This window comes from Nothobranchius furzeri, chromosome 12 (assembly GCF_043380555.1).
Source record: "Nothobranchius furzeri strain GRZ-AD chromosome 12, NfurGRZ-RIMD1, whole genome shotgun sequence".
NCBI classification, from domain to species: domain Eukaryota; kingdom Metazoa; phylum Chordata; class Actinopteri; order Cyprinodontiformes; family Nothobranchiidae; genus Nothobranchius; species Nothobranchius furzeri.
Window position 1 is genome coordinate 59,223,325 of NC_091752.1, and position 24,603 is coordinate 59,247,927.

Consider the following 24,603-nt stretch of genomic DNA (forward strand, 5'->3'; position numbering starts at 1 on the left):
ATGGATTTCTCGCGGAAGATGATCCAACAGCTTCTGGGATTCAAGCCAGACGATCTAAATTGCATCCTGACCTTGCCTTTCAACAAAGGATTCGATGTAAGTTTTCTGACTGAGACACTATGGAAAGACTTCTGGACAAGACTGGAAAAGGTAAAAAAGGAGTTCGACATGTTCGAAATTGTGAAACTGACTGACAATACTAGAAAAACAGTGATTGTAAGAATGTTTAATGAGATGGTGAGTGGTGAAGACATTTGCCTTTGGCTGAGTAGATTTTGTAATGTAAGAGGGCAAGCAGTGAAAGTTAGGGACATTGACGGCATTTGGAACTGTGCATGGAGGATACCAATCCAACAGTTTGAGGACCCAGAGGGCTTTCAGGGATTAAAACACCTGCCGCAGGTAATCGTGTTGGGGGAAAACAGAGGCTATATTCATTACCAAGGTCAACCAAAATTATGCAGACAATGTGGGGAGCATGGACATTTGGTGGAAGCATGTGAGAAAGCATTCTGCCGGAAATGCAGAGAAGTAGGACACACTGTTGAAGAGTGTGATAAAGGAAGGAAATGTAACTTGTGTGGAATGGAAAACCACTTGTTTAAAGACTGTCCACAGTCATTTGCAAACAAAGTTAAGGCGGGCAAGGGAAAACAAGATGACTTAATTAGGAGAGAAGTGGAAACACCTGCAGAAGAGGTTGGTGAGTTACTAGAGGAACCAATGACAGAGGAGGAAAAGGGGGCGGAGCTTGAAAAACAATTAACTGAAGAACAGGGAGAACATCAGGGACAGGTGTTACAAATTACGGAGAAGGAAACAGAAGAACAGAGACCAGTAATACAAACTGCTAAAAGACCAGCTGAGGACTCTTTACCTCAAAGTCCCATTCCAGAGGGAAAAAGAGGAAGGGATGATGTGGTATCAGATGAATCCTTGCAGGAATCTAGAATCTTTCCATCAGACTCTCCCAATGAAACATCTTTTCTTCCGTTATTAGGTCAGTCAAGTCCAAAAGATAATTATGAAAAAACCAACACATTACAAGAGCTGGAACAAGGAGAAAGGGTAAAACAGAACACCATGGAAAAAGACAAGGATAATGGATGAATGATGGCAAGAGCCTTTGTATGAAAAAATGACAATATGAGTAATGTGGTTTGTTCTCATTTTCATGTCCCTCACGATCTCAACAATTAACGTGAGGGGTATTAAGACAAATTTAAGGGCCCATACGGTTTTAACATCTCTAAAAGATATGAGAAATGATGTTTTATTGCTGCAAGAATGTAATCTACCATTTCTTAAAAGCTATCATTGGTGGCAAGAGGTGTGGTCATATCCTTCAATCTGGAGTGGATCAAATGAAAATAAAAATGATGGTGTAGCAATCTTAATAAACAATCCTAGGGTAATAATAAAAGAGAGTAAAGTGATAAAAGATGGTAGAGCACTTTTAGCAGTACTAACCTATTTAGGACAAGATTTCAAAATTTTAAATATTTATGCACCAAATAGCAAAAATGAAAGATGGGATTTGTTAGAAAGCTTACAAGAACATTTGCTAGGGAAGTTGCCAATAATTGTAGGAGGAGATTTTAATTGTATAATGAATAGTAAAGACAGGAAAGGGTGCGGGGAAGATTTTAAACTTGATAAAACTTCACATTTATTGAGAAAGATAACACAAGATTTTAAATTGATAGATTGTTTTAAAAGCTTGCAACCAGAAAAGGAAGGCTTTACATGGAGCAGTGGTGATGGCTCCAAAGCATCAAGAATTGATTACTTACTGGCAAGAGACTGTGTACCTTTGAATGTTCAGCTAACTCCAGCTTTTTTTTCTGACCACTGTGTGCTAACATGCAAATGTAAAATAATATCGGACCTAGTACCAGGAAGAGGTTTATGGAAATTAAATTGCTCACTGTTAGAAGACCCCCGTATAAGAGCAGAATATGAGATGGTCTATAAGGACTGGCAAACACTTCGGGATATGTTTGAAAACAGAGCTAAGTGGTGGGAAATGGTTAAACAAAGAACAAAAACCTTTTTCTGTAACAAAGGAAAAGAAAAAAAGGACAAAGAAATACGAGTCTTAAAAGGATTGCAAAAAAGATTGCAAAGATACTATGTTTTAAACCAAAATGGGATTAATTTTGCAAGCGAAATAAGAGAAATAAAAAGACAAATGACAGAGATGGCGAAAGAGAGAAGTAAAGGTATGATTTTAAGAAGTAAAACTAAAGAAGCAGAGGAAGGAGAAAAATGTACACGATACTTCTTTAAGAAAATAATGAGTAAAACAGATACGATAACAGTTCTGAGAACCAAACAAGGAATAGAAGAAAAAACCACGGAAGGAATAAAGAGGACTGTTGAAGAGTTTTATGAAGATTTGTACAACGAAAGGGAGATAGAGATGAAAATGTTTAATGAAATTTTAAAAGACATGACAGAGTTTAGAGAAGGAAAAGAAGAAATGTGTAAAGAGTTTAATATGATTGAAATGGAAAAGAATTTAAAAGCCTTTAAAAAAGGTAAATCACCAGGAGCAGACGGTTTACCCGTGGAGTTTTATCTGACATTTTGGGAGATCTTGGGACCAGATATCTTGGAGGTTTTTAAAGAATTTGATCAATTGGACCAGCTACCTGAGCGTTTTAGGTGTGGAATCGTGTCCCTAATTTATAAAGGAAACAACAAAATGGACTTGAGGAACTGGAGACCGATTACACTTTTAAACATAGACTGCAAACTTTTTAGTAGACTTTTAGCAACGAGACTAAAACCGTTTTTGGGACAAATTATACACTCAGACCAGACGTGTGCAGTTAAAGGGAGAAAGATCACAGATGGTCTAATCCTTATACGGGACAATATTGCAATGGCTAAAGAAAAGAACACCAAGTTAATAATAGCCAACCTAGATTTCGAAAAAGCCTTTGATAGAGTTTCGCATGTGTTTTTGTTTGAGTTATTGGAGAAAATAGGTCTACCTGAAAGATTCAAACACTGGATAAAGTTAATATATAATAATGTTTACAGTAAATGTCTGCTAAATGGACATCTAACAAAAAAAATACCAATCAGGTCAGGTGTGAGACAAGGGTGCCCGCTGTCAGCGATTTTGTACGTAATATACATTGAGCCATTAGCACAAATGATAAGAAACGATAAATGGATTACAGGACAAAGGATACCAGGCAGTGGAGGTCAAGACCTAAAATGTGTCTTATATATGGACGATATTAATATCGTGTGTACTGACATGGCATCTATAAACAGAGCTTTTATATTAACTGAGCAGTATGGGAAAGCATCTGGGGCCAAACTAAATGAGAACAAAACACAACTACAGCTGTATGGACCATGGACAGCAAGTGAAAGAACACAGGCAAAGGTAAACTCAAATGAACAAAAGATACTAGGGATTAAATTTGATAAAGAAGGTAAAGGTGAGGTAAATTGGACAGAAATATCAGCAAAAGTGAGACAGAGAACAGGCCTGTGGAAACAAAGAGACCTAACCCTGAATGGAAAAGTGCTGATAATAAAAGCTGTGATAATCCCTTTGTTTTTACTGGCAGCAAGTGTGTTTTTACCATCCAGGAAAACGATAAGAAGTCTTGAGAGGACAATCTTCCAGTTTTTATGGGGATCCAAGTGGGAGAGACTGAAGAGAGAAGAAATGAAGAAACCCAAAGGAAAAGGAGGCATGGGGGTTCCAGACCTATATTTGTGTCTGGGTGCACATTACACCTGCACCCACATGCGACAAGTAATGACTGAACAGGGCGGTGTAAAGACACGTGCAATGTCTTACTATTGTATGGGTTCATACCTCCGTAAGCTAAAACTGATGCCAAGTAATTTGAGAGTACCTGTAGCCTTTCAGTTGCCACCTGCTTACGAGGTCATCAAGACATTTTTAACACATTTTAATCTGGAAAATGAAAGTAAGGACACTCTTTTAAACCAGCGTTTTTTAACTTCTGTTGTACAGGCTCGAAGTGACCCAATTCCTGTTGCGGGACTTGCAGGTGGGGAGGCGGAGGCGGTGTGGAAAGGCATTAGCCGCCCTGGTCTCCCAAACAGACTGTTGGACCTGTCATGGCAAGTGGCACATGGGATCCTCCCCGTCAGGGATGTTATGCACTCCAGAGGAATGGCAGCCAAAGCGGCATGCCCCCGACCCGGCTGTGGCGCACCGGAGACGGTACGGCACCTCCTCTGGGAGTGCAGTGCTGCTATCGACCTGTGGACAACAGCCGGCGCCCAGGACTTCCCGTACTTGCCAGCAAGGGAGGTCCTGACAGCACACCTAGTGCTCTATGGGGTGAGCCAGAGTACGGCAAAACCAGAAAAACTCAGTGATGAGGAAAGGCTCACCCTAGCCGCCATCAAAGACGCCATTTGGACCTCCAGAAACTTGCTGGTGAGAAATCACATGCAGATCCCCCCCGTGGCTGTGATCCGGATGGCTGCAGCCCTGAGGACATCGTCAGGGTTGCGGGCGGCGAGCCAAGGACACAGCCACAAAGAAGAATCGCCTCTGTGACATTCGGATGGTGGAGCCGGAGTCCACGAGAAAAGGTTGACGCAGCAACACCCTGACATCCCAGCGCATAGATGGAGGATCCCAAACCACACCCCAGCTGTGGGGTCAGAGGAAAAAGGGTCTTTTGTGGAGGAGGATCTGGGTACATTTTGATGTTGGCATGACTGCCATCCGCCCCCCAGTCTGGGGACCTCCAGGTTGAGGGTCATGGAGAACTGCAACTTAAAAGGATCACAGCCTTCAGACAAATGACAGAGATCATCTAGTTGAATAGTTCCTTTTATTGTAAATTTTTCTTAAAGGCATTGTAAACTGATAATTGTCAATAAAAATTTTGGAAAAAAAAAAAAATCTGTTCTTATCAGTTTAATATCTGATACGTCCCCTATCCGGGGACCATATATTAAATTGATTTTTGGAACAGGGAGATGGAATAGGGGCTTGCTCCGTCCACTCCACGCATCGACCTGGTATTGCAGTACCTCCAGGAACGGTGCACCCCCTATCTGTGTGAAATGATAAAATAGGAATGAGTTAATTCATAAGGAGAATAACGGAGTTAATCTAACAGTTCCGCAATTCATGTGGCAGTTCTGGATTAGCATTTTATTAACCAGCACCAAATTCAACATATACTGAGCGGCTGTTCAGCAGGGCAAGTGCATGTTGAATCAAGCTGTCACTTTATTTCTTTTCATCAGATGTTGAGCTGTGTCATTAATAGTAATACAACTTTTATATGACATTTCTGTTCGCCATACATAAATAACATGTTTTATGCTCTCATGAGCCGACCGAAAACTCCCTATTGTTGAACCGCGGCTTTACCCGGAAGTCTTTCCTGGTATGGGCGGGGCCTAACTGTGAGTTGTACCCATAGGTTGTACCTCAGAACGAACTCTGACTAACGGGAGCGGCGATACACTTTTTTGTTTTTTACAATTATTGGAGTAAGAAAGAGTTATTGACAGTAATTAGTAACATGGGGATTCGAGCAAGCCGGGACGACTACGAATGGGTGTACTCAGATCAGCCACACGCCGACAGGAGGAAGGAGATCCTGGGTGAGCTAGCTTCTCCGTTAGCAACTTTATCAGCAGCTTATAACGTTCTTCACCTCCGATCGCTGTGTGGTAGTGTGTCTTTCTCTGCACCAAAGAAAGACACTACCACACAGTAACCAATCCATCAATTGTTAGTTTGCGCCAGTTTTAGACACTTGACGCTAATGGTGACTTGTTGACGGCCTGGTAGTTGCTTCTGAACTAACTTTAATAAACAGTATCTTACTATTTCTTTAAAAACCAAAGAGCTACTTTTCTGACGTGGGTTAAGTTAGCTTCCGATTCCGGAAATGGCTAAAGGGCAATTTTTCTCTACTCCGGCCATCTTTAATCTGCTCTGGCTCAAAAACTTCAACACTCACTCTTCAAACCTGTACTGGGTTATCCAGGACCAGCATATTGCGTCAAACTAGTCCGGTCCACACTGGAACTGGTCCTGTGCACAAAAAAGTGATATTTTTCTCTCGACAAGCTTAGCTTTCAATATCTGTGAAGATTTTGCAGTTATTTTGTTTAAATTACTCAAAATAGCATGTAATAACAAAGAAAAACTACAAACAGATTTGATTTTTCTTCAGTAATGTATGATTAGAAAATGTAAATGTACTTGAACAACTATTCTGAAATAGCAGAAATCAAACTTAACATGTATTACAACCTTGTATGGATTTTTTTATATGTACAGCTTTCAGTGTCTCAGTTTCAGGTGATATTGTCTGTTAATGTTTAGTAGTTTTTAGGAGCTGTGGTATTCTGCAAAGCAGTTGCTGTCCTGCTGCAGACAAAACTCCTTGTTGCAGTCTTTGCATATCCAGGGAGTGCTTTTTTTTTGCACATATTGCACCTTTTCGTACTCTGACTTGCCTTCTGTGCTTTGTCCATTCCTTCTCCACTGTTTCAGGTGACAGGTATGTTATGAGCGGAGGTCACTGGAGAGTTTTCATCCACACCAAGCAGGTGTGCACACTGCATCTCCTGAAATTGTTAATCAAGCTCCAACATTTGTATTGGAAGTTTAGGATTCTTTATGGTTTTAGTGTTTTCAGCAGCAGAGCCTAGTTTGTGCTCCACCTCATTTCTGAAATGAGGCCATTGGGTTCAAACAACGAACCAAGCCAAACATGTTATTTCATGTTTTTTATTTGATCTTATTTCATCTATAATTTGTTTAGTTTTTAAAACTCAATTTTTAAGTTATTAAATTAAAAACAATCATTTAAATATAATTAAATAACCTGTTAAAAGCACTAGAATGTGGGAAATGATCATCCGCTCACTAAAGGTTTTCTGTGGGAGACCCCCAGACCAACTCCTCCCATCAGCTGAGATCCTCTCTCTGCCTGTCTTCATCCTCAGAGCTGAGGACAATACTGGACATGTGGCTGACATGTCTCAGTCTTTGCCTCTTCTCTGAGGAACAGAAACTTGTTCGCAGAAGGTAAACAAAGGCTGTTGTATTGCTATTTATTTTTTGTATATATAATCAGTTTCCAGCCAGTGAATGGTGAAATCACAATGTGGAAAGCAACAGAGTTACAAAAATCTATGAAAAAACGATGCACAAGTGGCGCTCAAAAAGTTTTGACAAGGTTGGCAGGCCTGGAACTACAAAAGGTTCCTACAGTCGGAAAGGGCTTAAAGCTGACTTAACCTGGGAACTAGCTACGTAAAGCTTTCCTCTGCTTTGCCGTCTCATGTGCTTCGCTACCTGCTCTGCTCGGTGGTCTCCTCTGCACTGTTGTCGGCCCGAGTGAGAACGTGGGTCCACAAGTGCGCCACCAGTTGGCCTTTCCAACAGCTGCAGACCCACAGATTCACGTCTGCGTCAGCAAATCTGATCACAACTTTCTCATTCCTTGTCGCCCCTGATGCGCTTAAACATCCACCCCTTTAACTCCTGATCGTCCCATGACAGCTTCACACCTCGCTGCTTAGTCATAGTAATGCATGCAATGTTTAGACAGTCGCTTGTCTCAGAAACATATAATAAACTGAAAGAATTGTTAAGAAAAATTATCAGAAAGATTTTAAGTGTTTTTGTTACTTTTAAGACATGTTTGCAACTGTTTGCAGAGTAATGAGAACATGGAGCATTTTCCCAGCTGCAGCCAGGTGCCTCTTGTTTGTCTGTCTACTTTCAAAAACTACTGTTAAGGGCAAAAAAAAATATTCTGTTTGGTGCTTTCAGCACTGCACAGGTGCCACTGGGCACCTGGCAGCAGCAGAGATCAGAGACGATCTCTTAAAAATGTCCGCGACACAGACTCAGCGAAGTGCTCGGTTAGGAACGTATGGAACAATCAGATCACTGATGTATGATGGAGCTTGATTATTAAGAGCTTTATATGTGAGAAGAAGGATCTTAAAATCTATTCTGAATTTAACAGGTAGCCAATGTAGGGAAGCTAAGACAGGAGAGATATGATATTTGTTTTTAATTCTCATCAGAACTCTAGCTGCAGCATTTTGGACAAGCTGAAGACTTTTAACTACATTCTGTGGACTTCCTGAGAGTAATGAATTACAGTAATCCAGTCTTGATGTAATAAATGCATGAACTAGTTTTTCAGCATCACTCCTGGAAAGGATGCTTCTAATCTTAGCAATATTCCGAAGGTGGAAAAAGGAAATCCTACAAACCTGTTTAACTTGGGATTTGAATGGCATGTCCTGGTCAAAGATAACACCAAGGTTCCTTACTTTGTTCTCGGAGATTAATGTAATGCCATTCAGGTCAGGTGATTGACTAAGCAATTTCCTTTTCTGGATTTCTGGTCCAAAGATGAGAACTTCCGTATTGTCTTGATTTAAAAGCAAAAAGTTTAGAGTCATCCAATTTTTTATGTCCTCAAGACAAGCCTGTAATCTACCCAACCGATTAGGTTCATCAGGGTTAATGGATAAATATAACTGAGTATCGTCAGCATAACAGTGGAAGTTTATCCCATGCTGTCTAATGATTTTACCAATTGGGAGCATATATATAGTAAAAAGAATTGGTCCAAGCACTGAACCCTGTGGGACTCCATAAGTAACCCTGGAGTATGAAGAAGATTTGTCATGTACATTTACAAAATGAAATCTGTCAGACAGGTAGGATTTAAACCAGCCTAGCGCTGTTCCTTTGATCCCTACAACATGTTCAAGTCTTTCTAAAAGAACATTGTGATCAACTGTGTCAAAGGCAGCACTGAGATCTAACAAGACTAGAACAGACACAAGATTCTTATCTGAGGCCATGAGAATATCATTTGTAACTCTCACTAATGCATTTTCAGTGCTGTGATACTCTCTAAAACCAGACTGAAATTCCTCAAACAGAGCATTAGTGTTTAAATGCTCACATACTTGGATGGCCACTATTTTCTCCAGGACTTTGGATAAAAATGGAAGGATAGATATTGGTCTATAATTCATTGGGTCATCTGGATCCAGAGACGGCTTCTTAAGTGAAGGTTTGATTACAGCAACCTTAAAATCCTGTGGTACATATCCATTCACTAAGGATAGACTGATTATGTCTAGAATGGGGGCAGTAACCAAAGGAAATGCATCTTTAAATAATTTGGTTGGGATTGGATCCAAAATGCAAGTTGAAGGTTTAGATGAAGCTAATATTTTTGATAACTCTGAAAGCTCAACTGGATCAAAACGGTTCAAGCACAGATGAGGTTCTACAGTCACCTCTGAAGCTGCCTCACTTACTGAGGAAGAAGAAATCGCATTAGGGAGAATGTTAGAGATTTTGTTTCTAATAGAATTAATTTTACTTGTAAAAAATCCCACTAAGTCATTGCTGCTGAGGGCTACGGGAATAGATGGCTCAGAGCTATGATTCTGTGTAAGTTTGGCAACTGTACTGAAAAGAAATTCAGGATTATGCTTATTCTCCTCAATTAGTGCTGAGAAATAAGCAGTTCTAGTTTGTCGAAGCTTAGTTTTATAAAGCACAAGACTATTTTTCCAGGATAGGTAGGCCTCCTCATGGTGCGTAGAGCGCCATGTTCTCTCCAATTTCCTAGAGTTTTGTTTTAAGGCTCGTAAATGAGAATTAAACCAGGGAGCCAACTTCCTGTCTCTAATTACATTCTCTTTTAAAGGGGCAACATCATCTAATGCCACACATAAAGAGGAATTAACATGATGAACTAAGGCATCAATTTGTGAGGGGCTAGAACTGAAAATATTGCCCTCTGCTACGTTCCTCTGAGATGCTGAGGACAGTAAAGATGGAACAGTTGATTTAAAAGATGCAACTGCGTTGTCAGATAGAGAGTTACTGTTATAGTTACTGATTACTTTGTCAAAAAAGTAACTCAGTTATTAACTTGAGTTACAAGATTATAAAAGTAACTAATTAATTACCAAGAAAAATAACTACTTAGTTACTTTTTTCATTAAAGAGTGCAAGAATTACTAGAATAGTGAAATATAAATGACTAATGACTGGAACATAATAAAATGTATGTCCAAATGTTTTTATAAACCTGAATAATTTAAATAAATAAGCACTTAACAGGAGGAACTACTAACAGGAACATTACACTAATCTAGACTATTCAAAGGTCACTGTGTGATATTTAAAGAGCAAGTCACCCCCTGCCAGAGTCTTTCTTCACTCCCACTTACTGTTTGAAAAATGCAAAAATGCTGTTGCCTGGCAGACTGAAAGGGCGGAGCCGCTAACAAATACACACACACACACACACACACACACACACGTGCGCACGCACACACACACACACACACACACGTGCGCACGCACACACACACACACACACACACACACAAAACATTGTGACCTCATAATGTACCAGCTGACATCATAGTGTTCTTCTTAGCCTATAGCAATGGCAGATTAAATTTAAATGCAATGCAGAGTTTTTACCTGACAACTGTGCAACAATGACAGTTTTAGGCTGAATATTAAAATTTTAACTAAGATGCACTAAAGTGCCAAATTATTGACTGCATGTGTCTACAGCATGGTTAGAAACTCACTGATATAGTTTTATCAGCAAAAAAGAAGTGGATTTGGGGGTGACTTGCTCTTTAACAAGACTAAAGCTAAAATTTAAAATTGCAAATAGAAACACCTGTAAAGGTTCCCGAGCCTTTAAATGGTCTCTCAGTCTAGTTAAATTACAGAAATAAATGTAATTTTGCACAGCATTTTAATTTTTCCAGCTTCACATAATTATGTGTTTTTAGTAGCATTTCTGTTGCTGCTAATCTAGTAACGGTTAAATAAATAAATGAAATCCTTTAAAATGACACTAGAAGAGGCACAAATCTGATGGAGGACTTAAATGTACTAACTTGGGTCAGACCCAAACACAGAAGAGCTGAAGCTGGGTGGTAAACACACACAGGTAACACCTGAGCTCCATGACGTCTGAGACTGATGCATCAGTGTTACAGCGGGACTAAAGACATGATCAGAAACAGGTTACAGCTGGATGATCTAGGAAGGTAGAAGATCAGGACGTCTGAGCGGTGAACAGGTGAGCGGACCTTCGGGACGTCCCGCTGCCACGCTAAGAAAAGCACGGCTGCAGACCCGCAGATTTGCTGCTGCAGCAACGAATCTGCGGGTCTGCAGCCGTGGATATTCATCACGTCTTCCTCGTTCTTCATGGCCCGTGATGCGCTTGGATGAAAACATCTGCCTCTTTAGCTCCTGATCAGCTGATGACAGCTTCAACACACCGCGCTGCTTAACGCACACATTTCCTTATCAGTAACAGAAACAACGTTTTGATAAAAGAAGATGGTAATTAATTAGTTTGCTCGTTACAGAAAGAAATTTTTTTTTTATTAACGTGGTTATTTTAAACGACGTTATTCCCATCACTGCTCTGTTGGGTCTACAGCATGCAGCGACTGAGACAGTGAGAACACTGAGGGTCTCCGCCCACCCGGCCAATCATCATCGTGTTTGTAAGCGCGTTACCGACATCTCTCTCTCCCTGGCTGCAGCTGAAGTGTGGTGGTCAGAAAGCCTCACACTGTTGCTCAACGTTCGACGAGCACATAGTAACGCACAACCTTCCGTCCCCAGTAACGGTAACGGCGTTGCAACAGTGGGAAAAGTAATTAATTAGATTATTCCGTTACCTAAAAAAGAACGCCGTTAGTAACGCCGTTATCTTCGTCTTCGTCTTCATCTTCCTCCGCTTATCCGGGTCCGGGTCGCGGGGGCAGCATCTCAATTAGGGAGCTCCAGGCCGTCCTCTCCCCGGCCACCTCCACCAGCTCCTCCGGCAGGACCCCAAGGCGTTCCCGGACCAGATTGGAGATGTAACCTCTCCAACGTGTCCTGGGTCGACCCGGGGGCCTTCTGCCGGCAGGACATGCCCGAAACACCTCCCCGGGGAGGCGTCCAGGAGGCATCCTGACCAGATGCCCAAACCACCTCAACTGGCTCCTTTCGATCCGGAGGAGCAGCGGTTCTACTCCGAGTCCCTCCCGAATGTCCGAGCTCCTCACCCTATCTCTAAGGCTGAGCCCGGCCACCCTACGGAGGAAACTCATTTCGGCCACTTGTATCCGCGATCTCGTTCTTTCGGTCATTACCCAAAGCTCATGACCATAGGTGAGGATTGGGACGTAGATCGACCGGTAAATTGAGAGCCTGGCTTTCTGGCTCAGCTCCCTCTTCCCCACGACAGATCGGCTCAGCGTCCGCATCACTGCAGACGCCGAACCAATCCGCCTGTCGATCTCCCGATCCCTCCTACCCTCACTCGTGAACAAGACCCCGAGATACTTAAACTCCTCCACTTGAGGTAGGACCTCTCCCCCGACCCGGAGGTGGCAAGCCACCCTTTTCCGGTCGAGAACTTTATACTTAAACTTAATATTTTGATGCACAACCTTTGAGGCAATCACTGCAATCAAATGATTCCTGTAACTGTCAGAGACTTCTGCTCCTTTGAGCAGGTATTTTGGCCCACTCCTGATGAGGAAACTGCTTCAGTTGTCTCAGGTTTGAAGGATACCTTTTCCAAAATGCACGTTTCAGCTCCTTCTAAAGATGCTCAATAGATGTTTTTACAAAACAATGCCATCAATTTGCCACGCCATGGTGGCAACTGACATTCATACGTTGACAAAAACTGGTCAGTTTATTTGGACTAAATATTTTTACAAAATAAAATGTTAGGTTATTGAATGTTCATTATTTTAGAAATGGAAGTGATGGGGGGAAAATAGATCATGATTCACGACAGCCTTTTTCTTTTTTAACCCTGTTTGTCAAAATGACTGACAACAAAAATGTCTAGCATGACCTTGTCTTGTATGGTTTGATGAGGCACGCAGTTTGACTAGTGATTTTCACACAAAACCTAAAATAGTTTGAAAATAAGTGCTTTCTTGGTATCAAAATGTGCCTTTGAAATTCATGGACTTCATATGCTAAATCCATGGCAAATGTCAAACAGGATAAGAAATAAGTTATCGGCTCATTGACTCCCATTCATTTTTTGTTGGCATTAGGGGACCCATGGTCCCGAAGTAGGCTTAGGCTCCCCATTTGTCGGCCGGATCAAGAAAGGTTTGTGATTGGTCAGTCGATGAACGTGACTGTGCTGCATGCACATGTGCAGATCATTCTCTTTCCTAACATTTGAAAGGAAGATTTGGAGAGCTGGCAGAAATGTCACTACATTGTTGCTAGGTGCTTTTGGGGGGGAAAAGAAAATCATTAAAATCGCTAAACTATCTTATCTATAGCAACTATAATGTCCTGGCTTGTGTTGAGGACTTTCCTGAATTTTGACTGACAACTAAAATTCTTCCAGCTATCTGAATGAATAGTGTCATTATGTGCTACACTACTGGTTTGACCCCATCCCTCCAGTTTAACCTTGTCTCTGTTCTTCCATCTCACAGCTAAATATCCAGAAATCAAGTCTCTGATGGGTCCAGACCAGAGGCTGAAGTGGATTGTCTGCATGATGGTGGTGGTGCAGTTCCTGGCCTTCTACCTGGTCAAAGACTTGGATTGGAAATGGGTTTTGTTCTGGGCGTATGCGTTTGGCAGCTGTGTCAACCACTCCATGACCCTTGCTATTCATGAGATCTCACACAACACTGCCTTTGGGAACAACAAGGCCACGTGGAATCGCTACTTTGCCATGTTTGCCAACCTGCCTGTGGGCTTACCTTACTCAGCCTTCTTCAAACGTTATCACCTTGACCATCACCGGTACTTAGGTGGAGACGGTGTTGACGTTGACATCCCTACAGAGTTTGAAGGCTGGTTCTTCTGCACACGTGTTCGCAAGTTCATCTGGATTGTTCTGCAGCCATTGTTCTATGCTGTACGCCCCCTCTGCATAAACCCCAAACCAATTAGTCAGCTGGAGGTGACCAATATGGCCCTGCAGGTTATCTTTGACATTGTGCTACTATGGATCTGGGGGGCCAAACCTGTAGTTTACATGTTGGCTGGCTCTATGCTGGGAATGGGCTTGCATCCCATCTCTGGTCATTTTATCGCTGAACACTATATGTTCCTGAAGGGCCATGAAACCTACTCCTACTACGGCTGTCTCAACCTGCTTACCTTCAATGTGGGCTACCACAACGAACACCATGACTTCCCCAGCATCCCAGGACGAAGGCTACCCATGGTGAGAACACTGGATCACCGTTTCAGTGGCCACTCATATTCATGGTTCTCAATTGACTGTTGATAAATCCCATAAGTGCGTACCCAGGTGCTTCTGTCCATTCAGTCATTTGCATTCACAAATGCCCTAAATTAATCCTATTTGGTCGCACCACATCTTAAGCTTATGAAGGAAATCCCTGTATTTTTATATTCCTGAAGAGAAAGGAAAAAAAAAACTTTGGCAGCCAGTGTCTCTGTCTTGTAGAAAATAACCAAACATATTGCAGTTGATTTAAACACTGTCAGGAAAGAAAAGAGGTCCCTGTCAGAAATAAAAACGATTCAACATAAAACTAAATAAGACAAAAAGAGTAACAGACTGAATGTTCCATTCTTTTTATTAAAAGGGCAGCTTTATTCATATAGCACATTTCATACTCAAAAGGCAATTTAAGGAATTGTATGCATTTTGTGTTTGGAATTTTTTTTTCTCATTTGGAAATGTTTTGGCGAAGAGCTGTCAGTTTTGTTACCTTGACGAAAGGGTGGGACAAAATACAAATTCGGCAAAACATCGCAATATTTCAACTCAAAAATGGGTCCCGTACGAGAGGGTAGCCTTCTCCCACCTACGTGCGGGGGGACCGGAATTTGTTTTCACACACAGGTCAGATTTGCGTTTTCGGTGCTGAGGCGACTCTTTTTCTCAGACCTTCTCCCCAGCGATAAGACTGGGACCAAGGTGACACTACGGACTGATTGGCCAGCTGAAATTACGCCTACTGCCTCAGATCTGCGAGAATAATGAGCCAGCGGGGGTTTTCCCGCATGTGCGATTCATTTCATGCTGTTGATTAAACTTCTGTCTGTAGCACGGAGCTGTCGTTCCAGAGCTGCCAATGGGAACGGTGTGTGTGTGCATCTGTTCTCTGCATCAGAGCTCATGCCCTGGCGAGCAGACAGCCTGGAGCAGGGGAGCCAAATTCAAATTCACACTGGGTTGAAAAAAAAAACTGGTACACAGTCGTGGGCCAAACTCAATATTTTTTGAAAAAGTGACAGCAAATGTGCATATTTTCACTTATCTACAGATATGTCAGTGTGCCCCAGGGCAGCTGTAGCTACATCGTCGCTCTTCCCCACCAGCGTGTGAATATGTGAATCACTGATTGTGTTGTGAAGTGCCTTGGGGGTTGTAGAACCCCAATAAGGCGCTATACAAATACAGGGGTACCTCAGGAGTCTGTTCTGGGTCCTTTGCTGTTTGCCCTCTATCTACTGCCCCTTGGTTTGTTTCTTCAGAAACACAAGGTCAATTTTCATCTGTATACTGATGATTGCCAAATCTTTTTTCCCTTGAGACAGGGTTTTGCAGGCTAAATTAAGCCCCCTCTTGGACTGTCTGGAGGAGGTTAGAGCATGGATGGCTTCCAGCTTCTTACGTTTTAATGAGGGCAAAACAGAGATCATTGTTTTAGTCCGAATGCTAGTTATGCCGCAAAGCAGGCAGTCAGCCTGTCTTCGCTTGCTCCCCTTAAGAAGGAGCTAGTCACTGATCTGGGTGTGAAGTTGGATGCGTCACTAAGGCTGGAGACTCATTAATGGAGTGGTGCGCTGTTGCTTTTTCCATCTTTGCTGCCTAGCCAGAATCAAGCCACGGGTGTCTCGGGCTCACTTGGAGACTGTAGTCCATGCTTTTATTACTTCTCGTTTAGACTACTGTAACTCCCTCTACTCAGGAGTTAGCAAGCCTGCACTTGCTCGGCTCCAGCTGACACAAAATGCTGCTGCTAGATTTCTGTCTGGCAACAGAAAGCGGGAACATATCACGCCTGTGGCTCATCTGCATTGGCCTCCTTCAGAGTCTGGTTGACGTTACTTGTTTTTGTTTTCAAGTAGCTGCAGGGTTGTGCTCCTAGCTATCTCTTTTATTTACTCACGTGATATACACCCCATCACATGCTCTAAGGTCAACACAGCAAGACTTACTAGTTGTTCCACATGTGTTCAACAAGAGGAGGCAGGACTTTCTCAGTTCTGGCCCCAAAGCTGTGGAATGACCTTCCAATCAGGTCAGACAAGCACCCTCACTGACTTTTATACTGTTGCGTTCTTTCAGCATGTGAGAGTTAGCCATGCTTTTAGATTATTAGTTTCATTTTATCCTGTTTTAATGTGTTATTTTATCAATATTTTGTGGGCCCTTGCTTTTATGCATGTCCAGCACTTTAGTTCACCTTCTTGTTGATGACGATGTTCCCTATAGGGATGAGCGAGTACACCACTATCTGTATCTGTTCAACCATCTAAATGATCTGTATCTGTACTCAGAGTGGGCGTGGCATAACCCAGAAGTGGGTGTGGTTTACAACAATACATTATTTTAAATCTGAAATTGATATGGTTTGATCAGAAGTTGATATGTGTGTTATTTATTTGAAAACTATTTACAGAGCAGCCGCAGAATTGAGATAAAATATTTTTGATCACAATAGTAAAGGAACTATTACAGAATAAAATTTTCAATAAAATCAGAACATTATTTAAGTGCATGAATTAATACATCTGAACTCATGCAGTAGGAACTAGGATATGAAATGCTAGAACAGACACAACTTAACATATTTTTTTAATTTTAATTTGATTAAAACTGATTTTTTCTTAATGTTCTTGGCATTTTTCCCGCACACAGTTAAACAAAAAAATGTTGATTAAGAGGTGTGTGTGTGCGAGCGAGTGAGAGAGAGAGAGAAAAAACCCGACCGGAGCGGAGGCAGTGACTGACGCAGCACGTCAGCTCTGTCTTGTCAAATGCACCACGTAAGTTACGAAAAAAGTAACTTTAAATACTCAACTGAAAAAGAGGCGAGCTGAGGAAAACCTAGGGAGTACTGAAGAAACGTGAGCAACAGTTTTGTGTGTAGGGAGGGGCGGGTGCTCCATTCAACTGGCCAATCACAGAGCGTGAAGACAGTCAGTTACCCAATGAGGATTTTCCTTCAGCACGATTACAGATATTTACGAGTTTTACTCGTTTCATGCTCGTACTCGTCAAAAATGCTTTATCCGTACCGGATACTCGTCTGAAACAAGTATCCGGCTCATCCCTAGTTCCTTCCAAATCACAAAAACACAAGATCAGCCATGCTACAATGTCAGCTTCAGTTACAGGTGTCTTTTATAGGTTCTAGCTCCAGTTATATGATAAAGCTGTTTCTCTAATAGGTAAAAAAATGTTGTGGATGAGGAACATGGATGGATTACTTAAGACATTTAGTATTGCAATTTTTTATTTGGAAACATTTCTATGCAGTACAAGATGCTAAATACCGAACAATGCGTAAAATTGTTCCTACACCAAATATGCACAGATCTGTGTGAGTAGTTTAGGCCTCATATTTAGTTTTCCTATCTGTCTGAAACAAGCCACTGTATTTACAGTCAATTTCTCTTTGTTTTTAGGTGAAGCAAATAGCAGCAGAATATTACGACGACCTGCCTCAGTACAGCTCCTGGTCCAGGGTCCTGTATGACTTCATCATGGATGACACGTTGAGCCCATACTCCCGCATCAAGAGAAAGTTAAAGGGAGAAGTTAAAGAAGAGTAATTTTGTTCAGCCTCCTGGTACCAACACTGCTGGACTCGACCACAGTCCTGCTTACCCCTCTAACAGTTGAAAGTTTCTGCAAATGTTCAGCTACTAAAATTATTCAGATGGTGGAATGATAACAGAGAGATCAGCAGTCTAGACCAGGGAACTCTGGATCTCTATGTACATACAGTAGCATGTTTTTGTTATTTCTCTGCTCCAACAATTCTGATTGTATAACCTGAATTCTGCTAATCACCTACTGATTAAAATCAGGTGTGTTGGAACAGGGAAACAACAAAAACATGCAGGACTTCCATTACTGCAGGCCTTCAAAGGACCAGGATTCCCCACCCTGGTCTAGACAAAGTCAGGGAGGACGTCAGAGAAATCCGTAGCATTCACGAGTTACTGTTCTTTCAGCTTAAATAGTGATAAACTTGTGAAATGTCAGATTATTTTTGTCAGCTGTAACCCAAATTCCACAACCAAATTATAATTTTGTTTGAGAGGAAACATGTCTTTATTTAACAAATGATGGCTTTTAACAAATGTGCTTGGAAATTACTGCCTATGTTAGCACATGTTGGTGTTTGGCTTGTTCACTGCTTTTATTCACCATTGTAAACTCAGAAGGAAGTAAAGGTAACAGGACCACAGGCATTTCCACAGTTGGATCATTAAATCACTTATCAGACACAACCAAGAACTCCCACTCTTAAAATAAAGTTTAACACACCAAACATTTGCTACTCAAATGGTATAAAAATCACAAGTCCAGCATCTGTCTGAAAGGAGAGATGGCGTGTGTGAGCAGGTAGCTTCAGGTCTGTCACACACAGCTAAATAACTTCTGGTCCTGGAGCCGACTCGGATCTGCACATCACTGATGGAGAAGAGCTGGATCCTGGTAGCTCAGCAACAGCTTTAATGAGCACGTTTTATGATTTATTTTCACACTGAAGTGCAAAAACCAAAGTGGTTCCACGTGTAGATTTTAGTTTGGTCATCTGCTGAGGGACTCTCTGAGCTGCTCGTACATCAGCTGATCCTGAATAGGAAACAAGTAGTCAGTGTACAGGTGATTGACAAAGTCAGCATATATTTAACCATCTAAACCCATTTTTGAACCTGGAACATGAGCAGGTGTTGTACGTGACGCATTCGCTTTAACCAATACACATTTTCCAAGTGCTTTTAGCTGATCTGGTGATGATGAGCTACAGTGTAGCTACAGCTGCCTGGGGCGCACAGACAAGTGAGACTGAAACACTGGTCCTTCTGACCACCACCAGCAGGCAAGGTGGGCCCCTCTGCTCAAAAAAGATACCAAAAGAATTGTTCAGAAAATTATTTCAGTTCATTATATAATTACCCCAGATGTCTAAAATAACTGACAACTGATCCTGGGTCAGTCAGGGGTGCTACAAAAACCACAGCTTTGACGATTACGATAGCATTTTTTGAAATTCAGTAGATCTGTCAGTCACCAGATTGTGCCGTTGGATAAAAAATACTCCAGATTGAAGCTTCAATACCATTTCACTCAGGTAGATCCAAACCGATGTTCAGCCTCACTGGGACCATCATAAAGGCTAATCGTCCCAGTAAAACCACTATTCTAGAAAAGCCCTGAGGTTTCCCTGGAGGTGGCCTGACTGCTCTGCTTTGGTAAACGAGGAGAGTTTAGAGCCAGACCAGCTCACCTGGGAGGTCCCGGTCAACAAGCAGGATGTTGTAAACAGACAAGCATCATGTCTTCTTTCTCCTGAGTTTGCATGCATTTTAAATCTGGTTTGCCTGTAGTTAGCGGAGCTAACATCCTAGCTAGTCGTCTTGTAAAGCAAAGTGGGGTTTAGCTTCACATTCAGCCCCATGGACTACATAGATAGATGGCAGCTGTTATCCAGAATATTTTTAAAAAGGTTCTAACAAAATTCTTGTAAATCTCAAAAAGTGTTGCATAACAGAAGAGTGTTTAGGTTTTTTGTCCCACAGTGATGACATATTCTTACCTTTTTGGACACAGATGGACGGATCTTCTTAAAGGCCTCCTCAAAGTTCTGTTTACCAACTCTGACATCAGCTGTTGACCCAGTGGGATACGTGGCACCTGATGAAAGAAATCATTAGAACCTGTGGTTTGCTTCAGTTTGTTTCTAGTAGCTTCCCTCTGGTTCACTGTTACAGTCTGAGCAGGTTTGGCTGTCGCTGGGCTCCATTTACACCATAAAGGTTGTAAATAATGTGCAAATTCAGAAGAAAGCAAGCTTGTTTTTGATCATGTAGCCATTTTCTGTGATTCTTGATTTGCCAATCCTACAATCCAATCGGAGAACAGAGGTAACATATTAGCCTATCACAGATAGAGGGGTCGGGTCTGGTTTTCTGGTCGGTCAACATCACAGCACTGTGATTCAACATGAAAATAGAAAAATATTCTCTCAAATTCAAAAGGACATGTGATGGTGCCGACGGAAGGCAGAGCAAGCCTGAAGACGCACCAAACTGCCCCAGGTTTATTGGAAACGTAAGCGCTGATGTCAACAGCAATCATTAGTTAGCAATCGTGATAAGAATGTTTGCAATAGCCAAGGAAAGCAAGAATCAGCGCTGAGCAGCACGGCTCTTCTAATGGACGTGAGTGACGTCAACTGCTAAACAAACAGATTCATTGTAATAGAATTACAGCTACGAGGAACAACAGACCACTACAGTCTAGTGATCTCGGCACAGAAATGCCTCAAAGACCTCTCCTGCAACGCTTTCCTTCACGCCTTTTCTCACGAAAAATAAAAAAACAAAAAACAAGATAATTTTGCAACTCCTGGTCACCTCTATGAAGGGTTTTCCCTGGCTGGAGTATTCAGTTCAAGCAGATGCTGCATTCTGCTACCCATGCAGAATGACCCAATCCCACTGATGCAACTCTCAGTGTTACTGGTTTTCATGACTGGAAACATGAAATAGACTGTGGAAAGGGACTGAACAAACATGCTGCATCCAAAGAACACTTGACTTGTGAAGCCACATGGAGGGAAAAGGAAAAACTGGTTCACATAAGAAAGGAAATATCAATATTAATTAACACTGAACAACTACAGCGCAACAAATATGATGTGTTATGCTGTTATTGATGTTGTGGAGTTCCTAGCTATGCACACTGAAAGCATCAGCAGCATGGAACGGTTTACTGCACTTGAGTGCAAACCAAGAGTCTCAGCAAGCAACTTCTCTGCCATGCTTCTTGCTCAACTCGCGAGATCACAAAATCCCTAGACTTTAAAGGTCATTAAACCAAAAAGAATGAAATTGCGTTGTCACTGTTTGATGTCATATAGGATGTTGTTTGTCTCCAGTGCCAGGATTAAAGCCATGAAAAACACACTGCTGCACTGGAACAATGCTGAGTAAATAAGCCTTTAGGTCACACATAAGCTTCATATATATGAAATAGCATTGCTGCAATACTTTTATTTTGAAAATTACTTGGGTTTTTACACTGAAACCTGTGTTAACTGCAGTAATTGACGCATCCCAGAAGCGGCTCGTGGGAAAAATAGAACCCGATCCCATCTTTAGCAGCAAGGTATGCCGCTTCTGGGATGCGTCTGAGAATTGCCATATCGTGGCGAGTTTGTCACACTCCATAATGGTTTCTTTTTGAAGCAGTGCCGTTTCACTGCTGTTCCACGCAGTTGATGCTTCCAGTGTCCAGTAGGGGTTAGAGGTGATCATGATGCATTTAGTAAAATGAACAGTGATGGATGTGGCCTTTTTTGTCTCTATTTGAGTTTTCTTTAAGGAAAGATGTAAAGATAACAAGAACTATTCCTCATATGGCTATATACTCAAGTCATTATATTCAAAATTACTTAATAGATGTTATGAGTGCTTTAGTAAGCGAACATATAGTGGAATAATTCTTTAAAGGCAGATGGAATAGTATATGAGTAGTATGAGGATTGCTGTAAAGACTCTGACACAAGTCAGTGACTTGATGCAATTTGCTGGGCTCCTTATATAGGAAACTTTTTTCTGATTGGCTTAATGAACTGACCTGTATTGGAATGTTTACTAAGGGAAGTGCCTTGAGACGACTCTCGTCATGATTTGGCGCTATATAAATAAACTTGAATTGAATAGAACCAGATATTCAACTGGGAGAGAAAATATCTCCACATTTCTCCAGTTTCTTAATAAACAATGTGAACCAACTGAGCACCTCCTCACCACTGCCACTGTTGACCAGGGAGATGCAGCTACTTTGACACCATCATAAGAGAACTGACTACCGTTGGCCTGAGAAAACCATCACTGAGGTGCATGATGGTGCCTCCCTCATGTCAGGTAAACACAGGGGTGTACAGAAGCTGCTTCTGAAAAAACTGGACAGAGAGGAACCTGATATATATACAGCTGCATTTGGTGGTAACCCATGCCCTGTCAGTGGAAAAGGCTGGAATGGCCTTACAAGAGCAAATTGCAGTTTTTTAAATTTAATATAAAATGCTGACCAAAAATATTATTTCAAATGCTTTTTGTGGGTATTTTGTTTTACATTGTATGACAGACCCTTATTTTGAGTCAAACGTGGCCTTTTTCAGCAAAGCTTATAAATACGCTTTTTAAAACAAATCTTAACCTCTGACGTAACGATGGGGAGTTATAAGCTAGTTTTTGGGTATAGAGGTCATGTTATGGAGTCAGTGTGTGCGTTCACTAGTTTTGGATTGCATTCTTTTTTATTAAAAAATGGTTAACTATTGTATTTGTGGAGGATTTACAAACTCCAGCAGGTCCGGACATCGATTCCAAGGGTTTCCAAATAAGAAAACGAACAGCGTTAACTTCTGTTCCTGGTGCGTTTTGGGCAGCTGAAAACACGGTCATTTGTGGTGCTTACTTCACACCAGATGACTACAATCCCAGTGATGTGATGGGAGTTTAATGTTAAAAATACCCTGCACCCCCTGGAGCCCAGATCAGCATTGGAACCAGGTCAGGGTGGTCTGCGATGAGCTCCAGAAGAGGTTGGGCAGCTTGCAATGCTTGTTTCTTTTAAAACACAGAAAAGGGGGTTGTTCTTTAACTTGTTTTGCTAACATTTCGGCTAATTACTATAACCAGAGGATGGCTATAATAGTTAGCTGAAATGCTAGCAAATCAAGGTAAAGTACAACCTTTTTTTTCTGTGTTTTAAAAGAAACAAGCCATGCAAGATAACAAAATACACGGAATGAATGCACAGAAGATGTTTAAAGAGAAATATGGACAGCTATGAACAAGACACGAGACTTCTGACATTTGGAACTCTTACTTCGTGAACGCTCACGTCTAAGGAACCACCTCTGCTTCTATTTAAAATGCTGGGATGAAGACATCATTCCAACAAGCCTACAGTTGAAAACACCAATCCGAACAAAGACAGCACAACACATCATGGAAAAAACACAGAACGCGCTGCTCAAGGAAACGACAAGGGACATCATAACCAAACACAGTGTAAGTAGAAAACTAACTGGAAAGAAGACATCTGGACCTTAAAATAACTTACAAATTAGATGAGAAAGCAGAGGAACAAATTGAAAGAACCATGATGGAACAAGAAACATCATTTGTAAAAGTAAAACAAAGAAATATAAAGAAGTTAACCAAACTCATCAACAAGAAAAAGAAGAAAAAAAACAAGACAATGCAACACAATGCTCATGGCTATGTAAGCTTTCACAACACAAACTAACTGAAAAAGAAAGCATAATAAAAAAAAGTTTAAACTTTGCAATAACTCTGTAAAACATACCATATGATCAATTTATTGTAGCAACAGAAATGGCATGTGAACAAATTACAGATGAAGGAAAAAAGCAGAACTTAGAAATAATGTAGTTGGGATACTAAATAGCATCAAGGGACAACACTATCCAAAAATGAAGACATCATTATTCTACCGGCAGATAAAGGAAGTGGTACAGTAATAATGGACAAAGAAAAACATAAACAGCAAATGAAAAACTAAACACCAAATAACGACAGATCTAGAGGTCAAGAAAAACATGAAAAAAAAACCCCATCACTGAAACCACTAAAAGAAAAAGGCAGAATAACATAAAAATGTACCAACACTAACAAACATAAGATGATAATAATAAAATCACCATAAGAATTTATGGAACCCCAAAAATACACAAACATAACATCCTGCTTAGACCAACAGTAAACAGTATAGAGCTCCGGGAGTTGACGTCACTTCTCCCGGCATGCAACAGTTCAAATCGAAACGGCGCCATCTTGGCAGGCAGAAGCCCCCAGCTGGGCTATTTGTTGTCAGAAAACTCAAACGGGAAATATGGTAGATTCCTGTTGTGCCCCAGGATGCCAGAACAGATGCGGACGACATAAGGGACGAGCCTTCTACAGGATTCCCCAAGATCCGGAACGCCACAAACGTTGGATCATTGTAGCGCGCTAGTGACCGGGCTAAAATGAAGCTCTGGGATCCCGAGAGTAAAGATTTTCGCTTACACAGCGACCACTTCATATCAGGTACTTAAACCAATGTTTCCTCAACTGTATATGGTATTTATTTGAAATGTGTTTATTACGATTCTTATTGGGCTTCCTAAACTTATTTTGGCGTGGCTTTTTCTGTCTTATTACTCACAGCAACAAGTAAACGTCACATAAAACGTTGCCTCGTGATTTCTGCGTGCTGCCGTTTACTCTTATCGAGCAAGCTTTTCACATTTTCTAATAACACACATAGG

At 41.4% G+C, this 24,603-nt stretch overlaps 3 protein-coding genes and 1 non-coding gene across 14 annotated transcripts in view; 3 read left to right on the top strand and 1 right to left on the bottom strand.

The window, feature by feature from the left end:
* Nucleotides 1-18: 18 nt before the first annotated feature.
* Nucleotides 19-4,715, top strand: LOC139062181 (uncharacterized). The gene is made up of 2 exons (XM_070542762.1): nt 19-150; nt 3,613-4,715. The coding sequence occupies exon 2, from the start codon at nt 3,692-3,694 to the stop codon at nt 4,559-4,561; it is 870 nt and encodes a 289-aa protein (XP_070398863.1). The 5' UTR covers nt 19-150; nt 3,613-3,691; the 3' UTR covers nt 4,562-4,715.
* A 161-nt stretch (nt 4,716-4,876) lies between these two features.
* LOC129166997 (U2 spliceosomal RNA) lies at nt 4,877-5,065 on the top strand. The gene has a single exon (XR_008565870.2). It is a non-coding gene; the product is annotated as a U2 spliceosomal RNA (small nuclear RNA).
* Nucleotides 5,066-5,311: 246 nt separating this feature from the next.
* On the top strand, nt 5,312-18,579 carry degs1 (delta(4)-desaturase, sphingolipid 1). Of its 2 annotated transcripts, XM_054750608.2 has the most exons (4): nt 5,491-5,625; nt 6,527-6,582; nt 13,522-14,264; nt 17,708-18,579. In XM_054750608.2, exons 3-4 carry the CDS (start codon nt 13,548-13,550, stop codon nt 17,852-17,854), a joined length of 864 nt encoding a protein of 287 aa, XP_054606583.1. In that variant the 5' UTR covers nt 5,491-5,625; nt 6,527-6,582; nt 13,522-13,547; the 3' UTR covers nt 17,855-18,579. The 2 variants fall into 2 exon arrangements, with proteins under 2 accessions (XP_015801034.1, XP_054606583.1); XM_015945548.3 differs by lacking the exon at nt 6,527-6,582 and having other exon boundaries at nt 5,312-5,625.
* Nucleotides 18,580-18,619: 40 nt separating this feature from the next.
* The window catches only part of nvl (nuclear VCP like), a 77,835-nt gene continuing 71,851 nt past the window's right edge, over nt 18,620-24,603 (bottom strand). For 9 of the 10 annotated variants that reach the window (XM_070542755.1, XM_054750602.2, XM_054750598.2 and 6 more), the window contains one exon: nt 19,610-19,949. In XM_070542755.1, coding sequence (XP_070398856.1) covers nt 19,786-19,949 — 164 coding nt within the window. In that variant the 3' untranslated portion in view covers nt 19,610-19,785. Of the gene's footprint in view, nt 18,888-19,609; nt 19,950-24,603 lie in introns of those variants that run through there. The other variant, XM_070542756.1, reaches the window with a different exon arrangement.

Excerpts from the sequence above, each read along its gene's own strand:
- LOC139062181 (XM_070542762.1), top strand. The coding sequence starts at position 3,692 with ATGAAGAAACCCAAAGGAAAAGGAGGCATGGGGGTTCCAGACCTATAT.
- degs1 (XM_015945548.3), top strand. The coding sequence starts at position 5,544 with ATGGGGATTCGAGCAAGCCGGGACGACTACGAATGGGTGTACTCAGAT. Across the intron at positions 5,626-13,521 it reads CAGGAGGAAGGAGATCCTGG|CTAAATATCCAGAAATCAAG; the intron begins GTGAGCTAGCTT and ends TCCATCTCACAG. Across the intron at positions 14,265-17,707 it reads CAGGACGAAGGCTACCCATG|GTGAAGCAAATAGCAGCAGA; the intron begins GTGAGAACACTG and ends CTTTGTTTTTAG.